This window comes from Octodon degus, unplaced genomic scaffold (assembly GCF_000260255.1).
Source record: "Octodon degus isolate 3935 unplaced genomic scaffold, OctDeg1.0 scaffold00026, whole genome shotgun sequence".
Taxonomy (NCBI): Eukaryota; Metazoa; Chordata; class Mammalia; order Rodentia; family Octodontidae; genus Octodon; species Octodon degus.
The window spans coordinates 8,784,895-8,795,280 of record NW_004524602.1 but is presented as its reverse complement, the minus strand read 5'-3'; the positions used below and the strand labels follow the sequence as shown (position 1 = coordinate 8,795,280).

Here is a 10,386-nt window from a genome sequence, read left to right as displayed (position 1 = left end):
TTTTATTTTTTTTTTTTTGCGGAACCGGGGATTGAACTCAGGCCCTTGTGCTTGCCAGGGAAGTGCTTATTCTACTGAGCCATCTCCCCAGCCCCTCTTGGAAATTTTAACTATTAAAAATTTTACCTATTCTCGGGGGAAGAAGGAAAGGAAAAAAAGAATAGAAGGGAAAAAGTGGAGACAAAGCTTTTGTAAATCAGGAAGGAAAGAGGGGTTGGGGGCAGAATCAAGATATATTATGCACAGGTACGAATTTCTTTCATGAATGTTGGGGACCACAAATCGCAGTGGCTAACTTTGTATGCTTCTCTAAGGAATAAAGGCTTGGGGTTATCAGTATTGCCCTTTTGAGATTTCTCATGACCTCTTTAGGGATGGGCCATCCTCTCCCACCCACTAAGACTAAACTAAAACCACTAAGATTAAAAAACACTCCAGGGCAAGATCCTTCTCCGCAAGGGTTCACCTCTGCCCCTTCCCAGCCCCTCTATCATTGTATACACCCAATAAATAGTGGCTGGCTTGGAGTGTCTTTGCCTCTGCCAGTCCTGAGACATTGACCTCCCAGCCCTGCTTCATGCATTACTAAATTTGGCTCAGTTTCTTATTTCATCTTTTAACCTACCCCTCATACAGACAGTTGAGGGTCTTGGTCCAGAGATAGATAGATAGATAGATAGATAGATAGATAGATAGATAGATAGATAGATAGATAGATATAATGAGATTTAGCTCAGTGGCAGAATATGAGGTCCTGAGTTCAATTCCCAGTACCCAAAATAAAACAAATCAATAAAATTATCAAAACACTGGCCCATTTTTTAAAACATATAGGGGCTGGGGATGTAGCTCAGCAGTGTAAGTTTCTCCCTGGCAAGCACAAGGTCCTGAGTTCAATTTCTGGTACCCCCCCAAAAAAAAATTTAAAAGTAAAAAAAAACTGTATAAAACACGGGGACAGGAGATGGGTCTCTTGCAGTAGGAAGTGGTCCAAGGGGAACAGTGCGAGGAGTAGGAGGAGGGGAGGGGAAATGAGTAGAATAAAGATGTGGCGTGTACAGGAACCTAATGATTTCAGTGACTGTAAATGCTGTGTGCCCTGCCATGAGCTAAGATCAGTAATATCAACAAGAGTGAAAGCTGGGGGAGAACTGGAGCGCGAGGAGGAGAGGGAAGGAAGAGGAAATGGATTTAAAAACCAAAAGAATCAGGCTGTGGTACATAGTGTAACTACTCCCCAGGATGATTACAAACTGGGTGAACTACAAACAGGTACTAATTAAATAATTAGATTTTTAAAATGTGTTTACTCTTCTTAATGTAAAAGTCTGTAAAACTTTAGCAAAGTATTCAGTTGTTTTCACATTATAAGTTTTAGAATTCAAATATGAACATTGGAAATTTTTATGACTGTACTGAAATTTTGAAGTTAAAAGAAAAAGTGATGTTGCTCAAATACACTTTGGGATCAGGAATTCAATCTAAATGGCTATTCATATCTTCTGAATTCTTATTGTTGTTTTTGGTGTTTTGATGAGGCCATTCCAATCCTTGGAAATGTCTTTACCTGGAATAAAATCTGTGTAGGCCAGGCGTGGTGGCGTTTGCCTGTAATCCTAGCGCTTGGGAGGCTGAGGCCGGAGGACCGCTGCAAGTTCAGAGTCATCCTGGGCTACATCATGAGTTCAGGGCCAGCTTGAGCTACATAGCAAGACCCGATATCCAAAAAATTAATTAAATCAATAAAACCTAGTAGAGCATATGCTGCCGCTCAGCTGGGGTACTCGTGCCATGGGGTAGCAGCAGAAGTGACAGTTAGGGGAAGGCTCTGCGCTCCTTCCCACCATCCTCACACAACCCATCTCTTACTGTTAGCTCCATTTTACAGATAAGGAAATTGAAGGTAAAATAACTTTAGCCCAAGTTCTTGGAGTTGGCACATAATAAAAGGAAAGATTTTAATTGGACACCAGCCCCTAGTTTTCTTTGAATAGCATGTTAAATTATTTGAATCAACTCTTCTGTTGACACATACAAGCTTAAAAAGTTTTAACCATCTCAAATACACTGGAGAACTAAAAAGATAATGGGGCATTTCCAGGGAATTTTCTGTTATTTATTTATGCTTATTAGGGATTGAGTTCCGCGTCTTGCCTGTGCTAGGCAAGGGCTCTACCACCGAGCCATATCCTCAGCCTTTTCTATTTTATTTTGAGAAAGAATTTCACTAAGTTGTCCAGACAGGCCTCATACTTAAATTTTCCTGCCTCGGCCTCCTAAGTAGCTAGGATTACAGGCACGTGCCACCACACCTGGCGCAGGACAATTTTTGAGTGAGGTTCTATTACAGAGGAATCAGAGAATATCAGAGCACTGGAGCTGCATCTTCCTTAGTGCATTTTGGGTTTGTTTGTCTTTAATTTTATTGAGAAAGAAATTGCAGTGAGACAGTTTCAAAACAGGTTAGGAGGACAGTTACAATAATTAATACATTGCATATTGTTGTCTCATAGTAATTGCATTTTTGGATACCACACTTAGGCCAAAGATGCAGCAAACTCCAGGGCCCACCTGAAGCAGATGCTTTCAACAGAAATCCACCCTGTTGTGTACTAGAAGACCAAAGGGTGAGGCCTTAGTATAGGGACAGAAGAGTCTAAAGCCACTCCTTCTCCTGCTCCCAGGGAGCTGACGACCTCAGCAGAGAAGCAGGAGGAGACTGGGGAAAGGTGGTGACCAGAGACGCCTCTGCATAGGCACCCACGTGAGCTGAGTTGGAAAGAAGCTTGGTGCTGGGAGCTAGTTGAAGGTGGCATGTCCACTGTAGGCCTCAGAGACCTTCTCTTAAAAAAATGTTATTCCAGAGGAAAAATTTGAAAGCAGTCAAAGAAAATAAAACAAAAATATAAGGCAGCATGAAGAAGATCCAGCAGCCACAACAAGCAGCAGAAGCAGATGCACACAGACCTTGTTCAGGCCCCACATTTCAAAAGCAACATCGCAGACTTGAGAATTTCTGAAAGAAAATATGCAGACTAAAATTTAAAACTCACCACCTTTGATAGCTTCTCGGACCCCTCAGAAGCCAGAGTAACAGCTGGGTAGATCTGGATTAGTCTTCTGACTTTGGAACCCTCATTTAACCAGTATGCTGTGCTACCTATAAAAGGAATTTAGAGGCTGGGGAGATGGCTCAATGGAATAAGCACTTCCCCGGCAAGCACAAGGGCCTGAGTTCAATCCCTGGTTCCACAAAAAAAAAAAAAAAAAAGAAAGAAAGAAATTTGCCAAACTAAAAATAAATAACAAAAAACAAGCCTGCTGGGAATGGAGGTGTATACCTGTAATCCAGGCCACTCAGGAAACTGAGATGGGGGTCACAAGTTACCTGAGCAACTTAGCAAGATCCTGTCTCAGAATAAAAAGTAGAAAGGACTGGCCACATAGATACAGGTAGAGGAGCTCTGGGTCCCCAGTACAAAAGAAGAAAAAAGAAAAATCACTGCAATGCACATTTTGATTACCTGCTAACCTAAAGAATGTGCACTGTCTTGTTAATTTTCTGAAGCCTAACTCAGAGCTGAAACTTCTTTTTTGGGAGAGATTAAATACAAACCTTGATATCCTTCTGCTCTTGACAAGCACACCCTGGAGCATTGTGTTGTAAACAGACAGTTCTGGAATGAGTTACTTACAGGCCCTGAGTGGCTGCCCAGGCACAGCTGGAGGGAGTGGGTGTGAGCGCCAGCTGAAGCCACAGCCTCTGCCCATGCACTGTGGATTCTGCATTTTGGATCACTACATGCCTACTGTTGCTGTTAAGAAAAGGCAAGAGGTTTGGTTTGTTTGCTCTGTACTTCATTTAAACCGCAGTACCTGTGCTGCAGATGAGAGGCTGTGTTTGCATTATCCCGTCCACCCTGCTGACAGCTGTCTTGTGAGAAAGGAAGGCCAGCCTTAGCTCCTTCACTGCACACTGTCCACCCCAGATCTTCTTGCAGTAGTGTGATATGTCGTGGTTGCTTCTGTTCCACTTTGATTTGGAGGGAAGAGGACAGAGCAGGCCACCTTGGTGTCAAGTGTGAGACTAGCTTTAAATTCTGGAGCCACAGGCTGTCACGTCCTGGCTCCATTAATTCAAAACATATCGGGCTCCTTTTGTGCCTCAGTGGGTTGCAGGGACCTGTGTTTCTGATGCATGTCTGCCTTACGTATTCTTTAGGGCAGGGTCCTGGAGCCTGCTGCCTGCTTTTGCTGAGTGTCTTTGCTTTCACATTGCGTCACAGCAGTAATCTTGGTTTTTTTTTTTTTTTTTGTTGCTTGCTTACTGCCAGAATTTTTCTAACAAGAGTGTCAGGATCGCACCCTTAAGAAACTCTTACTTGCCACCTGATATCTGTGAACATAATCACTTTTCTGTAATTTTTCTAATTTAATTTCCTATGCTTTATTTTTATTTTGCAGTCCACGTTTGCTTTGGTAGCTCCACAGGCAAATGTAACGAATGTATTTAGTCTCATTGCCAAAATATTCTGTGTGTGGTTTCACTTCTGTCTGTGTTTTGTTTTTGCTGTACTCTGTATGCAGTGCTGTGTACTGCTGTTGGTCAGTGGAGGAAGAATAGAGAAATCTTTAGTGACTGGAGCAGATTGTAGCAAAAAATCACCCAGAAAGGTTATTTTTAAAATGAAGATCCCCAAAGTGCCCAGCCTGCCCCAAGATTCTGATGCAGGGCGTTCATCTTGGTAAGGCCCCAGGCAGTACTCTGATGGCTGTCTACAGACAGCACAGTAGAATTACTTGCAAGATGCAGACTAACGCTTGGCTCTTCTGACTTTCAGTTCCAGGGACTGTTTGGCACGCTGAAAGGATTTTGCAGTCAGACACAACTGGGTTTGAATCCTGGCTGTGCTCCTGGAGTTCACTTAATGCTGCTCCATAGCTCCAAGCCTGGGCGAGCAACGAAGGCTGTAACCTTCACCTTTGCAAGGTTACTGGGAAGCATAGAGGATTCAGTCCCTGGCCCACCGTCTGGCACTGCGAGGTGGTCATTGAGTGATGATTCCTGCTGATCTTACATAGCAATGGTTGTGCAGCATTTTGTACGTCAGTAACTAAGCTACATCTCTCCGTGCCTTATTTTCCTTATCTGTTAAATGGGGCTGCTGATAATAGCAAGTTCATGTATGTATGCAAATCTGAAGTGAGACATGCATGGAAAGCACTCAAGCAGTGCCTGGCACGTGCAGCTCTCTCCTAAATGCCCGCAAGGGTAGGGTTGTGGATGGCAGCAGTCTGTTAGTCCTGTCACTACCTGCTGCAGATCCATATGAATAATCCTAGTATCTGTTGAACCAGCAAGTTGGGTAACAGAGTGTGGGTCATTATCCCAGCTCAGCCACGATATCCGTCTACAACCTTGAGCAATTGTACCTTTTCAAGAGCTCAATTTCTCTTAGCCATTTGTCCATGTGTTCATTCTGAGCATTCCTGTGCCTCCTGAATGCCAAAGCTGGGAGGGGCAGATGAGAACGCACCTTAGTGTAACATTCTTCCTGATGAAGCTGAGTGTGCGTGTCTTCCTGCTCTGCATCTTGCGGGGAGGACCAACCATTCCCAGGAGGCCTTGACTTGTAGCAAAAGAATCCATGACAGGTGGAATAAAGCATGGGACACCAGGTGAATCTAGGTAAAGGAAATGAGTATTCTTCACACTAATCTTATTCTTTCCACTTCCTTCCCTATAAGCTTGAAACTGTTTCTAAGTAAAAAGTTTGTTAAGATTCTAAGTCCTGCTGGGCATGATGGCACATGCCTGTAACCCCAGGACTCAGGAGGCTGGGGCAGGAGGATCGCCATGAGTTCAAGACCAGCTTGGGCTACGAAGTGAGTTCAAGGCCAGCCTGAACTACATAGTAAGACCCTGTCTCAAAAAAAATACATAAATAAATTCTAAGTCCTTAGTCTTTTTAACCCAATATCAAATTGCAAATAAATGATAATATTGCATACTTTTGTGTAATTTGTCATTCCACAATTAAGATGGCTTGACATAGGGGAAGCAGACCTGGGGTTAGGTCTCCGCTCGTTTGCCAGCTTAGATGCCTGTCCAAGTTAATTCACTTCCTAGAGACCTCATTTTCTTCATCAGTGAAATACAGATGATAAAGTCTTCTTCACCAGGGCTGAATAGAGGATTTGATGAGATTTTGCACATGCATGCATGTTTAGTCGTATATCATTTCCATGTGTTTTCTATGTAATCCATACATACATAGACACATGCATGTGAAATTGCCTTGCCATCCATGATAGTTGGTGGCCCTGCCTTAGCTGAGCTCAGTTCGGTGAACATGTTTCCTGGAATAATGCAGCAACTCACAAAGTCCCTTCTGTTTTCTTGCAGCCTGAAAGAATTTCAGGAGAGCAGTATGGAATTCATTCTGACGTCTGGAGCTTAGGAATCTCTTTCATGGAGGTACAGTGCTGTTGGCTACAGATGCTTCTGTGATATTTGTACTCATGTCCTATCAGAAAGAGTGGGGATTTTGAAAGGGTAACATTGTCATTATGTTATATGCATGTATACAGGCTAGGACTCCACAGTCCTCTCCCTGACACCCTTGGGTGATTATGGACTGAGTTATTCTAAAGCACTACCATTCACGGATGTAAGACACACGCTGCAGTCCTTATTATAACAGACTTCCCAAACCCCATCAAAGGTCAGTGGGGTCAGTAGTCTCCAGGGGTCTGCATGCTTCATGTGCTCTCTGGATGACCCTTCCACACACGGAATCTGGAGAGCCTGTGTTCTAAACGAAGGGCTCCAGGAAAATACTGTGTGGCAGTGGCCGTGATGGAATGCACATCTGACACCCGAAGGGGACTGCAGCGCTCGGGCACAGCCTGCTCATTTGCCTGTGTAAGCTGTGTGTCTGTTTAAGACCGCCTCAGTCTGTTAGAGTTGTGTGTTTTTGTGGAGGGAGGCGTGAGTGGAGGGGGGGCGCACAGCATGACTCCGCGTTGTTGTTCCTCAGCGCTGTATTTAGAATGGACTTTATCTTAGTTGCTCGGTGCAGCCCCGCAGAACTCTAGCCTGAGTTCTATAAAATGAGCATATGACTTCTGCCACAAGGACATTGGGCCCAATTGGAGTTACCCTGGTGATAGAACCCTGGTGCTTGCCAGGGCTTCAAAAATTGTTTCTCAATTCCATTGATTCAGATAAATCTGAAAAAGTAGAAAAGACTCTTTAAAAAATAGAAAGAGCACTTTTAATAAGGTCACAGAGGTGCAGTGACAGTTCTATTGCCTTTCTGTAGTCAAATACTTGCACTTTTTGTAATGCATGAATGCCACTGTCTGTGCAAGGAAGTGTCCTCAGACTTAATTCACTGGCCTGGTGGAAAGGAAAGGAAAGGGAAAAGGAAAAAGGAAAGGAAAGGAAAGGGAAAAGGAAAAAGGAAAGGAAAGGGAAAAGGAAAAAGGAAAGGAAAGGGAAAAGGAAAAAGGAAAGGGAAAAGGAAAAGGGAAAGGAAAGGGAAAAGGAAAAAGGAAAGGAAAGGGAAAAGGAAAATGGAAAGGGAAAAGGAAAAAGGAAAGGAAAGGGAAAAGGAAAATGGAAAGGAAAAAGGAAAGGAAAGGGAAAAGGAAAAAGGAAAGGAAAGGGAAAGTTGCAGTGTTTGGAGACCGCGTTCTCCTCTCCTTCCCTTTGGGAGTCTCACAAGGAGCGCAGTGTGCATGCCTTGCTGAGAAGTGCGATGAGGGACAGAGCTCAGAACGGCCCACGGAGTCCTGAGGGGCTTGTTCTCTTCGCCTGTTTCTCGGGAAACCAGTGCTTCTGATCTGTGGGACTCACATCGTGCCACCATGTAATTTCACTCTTATTTTAAGTAATTGTCATTCCCTATATTGTATAGACTAACTGAGGGGTTACGTGGTATAAGCTAAGAACACCAGATTGGAGCGGAAGACCTAGCTTGCAGCTCCAGCTTTCCACTGGTTTCCGAGGGGGCCCTGGCCTCAGCTCCTTTATCTGTAAAGTGAGATCTCTGAGCCACTTTGCAGACTGACTCCCTGCAGCTCTACTGCCTCCCATAGTGCACTTCCCTTAGCTTTCATGGGGCAGCTGTAGGTGTATGGCTGAGACAGGAAGGACCCTCACGTGGCACGAAGCGCAGAGGCTTCACTCCTGTCAGAGCAGAGCTAACGGGTTTCAGACTCGGAGCACCTATGTCTGTTCTCCTTCATCCTCTCCCGCTTGGCTTAAGCTTCCCAGTCGAGCTCCTGCCGTCCTGCTGCATGGAGGGTGGGTACAGATGAATGCAGGGACTCCACTCCTGGCTCTCCCGGGGTAAATCTACAAGGGAACAATGGGGCCCAGGGGCAAAGACAGAAAACCAGTGCCAACCAAGCGTGGAGTTGGGTGGTGACACATCCTGTGGAGAAGAGGAGCTGAGGCAGCCCCCTCTGATAAAGTTCTGTGTGTGCAGAGTCTTGTAGGCTATGACAGGAAGGAGCCACCCAGTAGCAGCCAGGCCAGGCACTGAGATGGGGTGCACTTGGCACACACAAGGGAAGTGCAGACCAGTGTGACTGGCATGGAGTTACCAAGGGAAAAATGGACAAAACAAACGCAGAGATAATTTCCGGCGCCATCATATACCACCTTGTAAGCCATGCTGAAGACTTGAGGTGTCACTGTCAGGGTAAATGATCTGACTTAGATCTTCACAGGGTCACTAAGTGCTCCGTGGAGTGTGGCCATAGAGAGGCAAACACACAAACAGCAGGTCAGCTGGCTAGGTAGCAAGGCAGAGGTGGCAATAAATATGTTTAAAATAAATTTTAAAAATAAATATGCCAGGATTTTTCTAGGTACTGGCAATGCAAAGAATAATAAAAGAGGACTCTTTTATTTTGTAGGAAGAGAAGTTATGCTGATGTATTGGAGGGGGGCATTAATCACCCTCATTTCTCCACTGAGGAAAGCAGGCTCATTGTGCTTGCTTGCTGCTTCTTGCTTGCTTGCTTTGGTCCAGGGTCTCGCTACGCAGCTCGTGCTCGAAGTGATCCTCCTGTCTCAGCCTCCCCAGCACTGGGATTACAGGCCTGTGCCACCATGCCGGGTTTCAGTCCGGTATGGCTTGCCCGGGGTTCTGGGGCTGGCATGGCATGCAGTACCAGCGATCAAGCTTGGGTCCTTGCACTTGCCAGGCAGGCACTTAGACTGCCAAACTATCTCCCCAGACATCATTGTGCTTATAAGATTGAGGAGGATTAGGTCTAGGAAACTGAAAAAACTGTCATCATTGCGTGTAGGATGCCTGTGTGCCAGAGGAGTGTGCTCTCAGGAGAGAGCGCCAGCGTCAGCCCTGTAGCATTCCGTGTCTTAAAATGGGTGGCAGGAAGGGAGACCTTTGGAGAATGTTCAAATTCTAAATTCCAATAGCTACACACACGCATACACGTACATACGCACACCACTTGCATATGAACACACCTGTGGTTCTTTTCTGCACAATCAACATTAGCTGTACCCACAGGCGGGCAAACATACTGACATGTTAAAGCAAGAGGAAGAGATGTGATAGGAGTACAGTAGACTCTGACTATGAGCATGAAAGCAGCAGGGACATATTTCTGTAATTCCTCTATCTGGAAGGCTGAGGTGGGAGGATCACAAATTGGAGGCCAGCTTGGCAACTTAGTGAACTCCTATTTAAAAGACCAGGGGCTGAGGTTCCGGGGTGTGGCTGCTTAATAGAACACTTGCCTAGCATGGATTAGACCCCGGGTGCCATTCCCAGTACCACCAGAAGAAGCAGTCAGGACCCGGGCCGGGTGGTGTGCACCTGTAATCCCACACCCAGGCAGCTGAGGCAGGATGACCGTTGGGAGTTCAAGACCAGCCTGTGCTACAAAGTGAGCTCAAGGACAGCCTGAACTTCATCGTGAAACCCTGTCTCAAAAAAGACCAAAAAAATTAAAAAAAGAAGTAATTGGAAAGGCTTGTTGAGCCCCTCTTTGTAGGGATGCCTAACTAAAAGCCTTCAGATGAGGCAGAGTCTGCAGCCCCTGCCCTGAGCTCCTGACCCAGTGCGCAAGCAAGCACCAGTGTGTGAGCAACCCCAGTGTGGGCCGGGAGGTCATGGGGAGACTAGAATAAGACTCCGGTGAGTATTTTATGCTGGGTTTCTTTGGGATCGAGGAAGAGGAAAGCATGAGACTGGGAAGGGGAGAAGAGGAGTTGAGCCCAAAGATGAGACACCATGGGTGCCGGAGTACTGACGGCTGCAGGGGAAGCCCACTGTGCTGTTTTCTTAGGGGCAGATGAGATGACCTGGAATGACCAAGAAGTTGATCCAAAAGAAGTATTTGACG

At 45.4% G+C, this 10,386-nt stretch overlaps 1 protein-coding gene across 3 annotated transcripts in view; it reads left to right on the top strand.

Moving 5' to 3' along the window:
- Window positions 1-10,386, top strand: part of Map2k5 (mitogen-activated protein kinase kinase 5) — a 278,062-nt gene that overhangs the window by 156,256 nt on the left and 111,420 nt on the right. For all 3 annotated transcript variants that reach the window (XM_023712674.1, XM_004628792.2, XM_004628790.2), the window contains exon 16: window positions 6,407-6,478. In XM_023712674.1, the coding sequence (XP_023568442.1) occupies window positions 6,407-6,478 (72 nt within the window). The remainder of the gene's footprint in view (window positions 1-6,406; window positions 6,479-10,386) is intronic.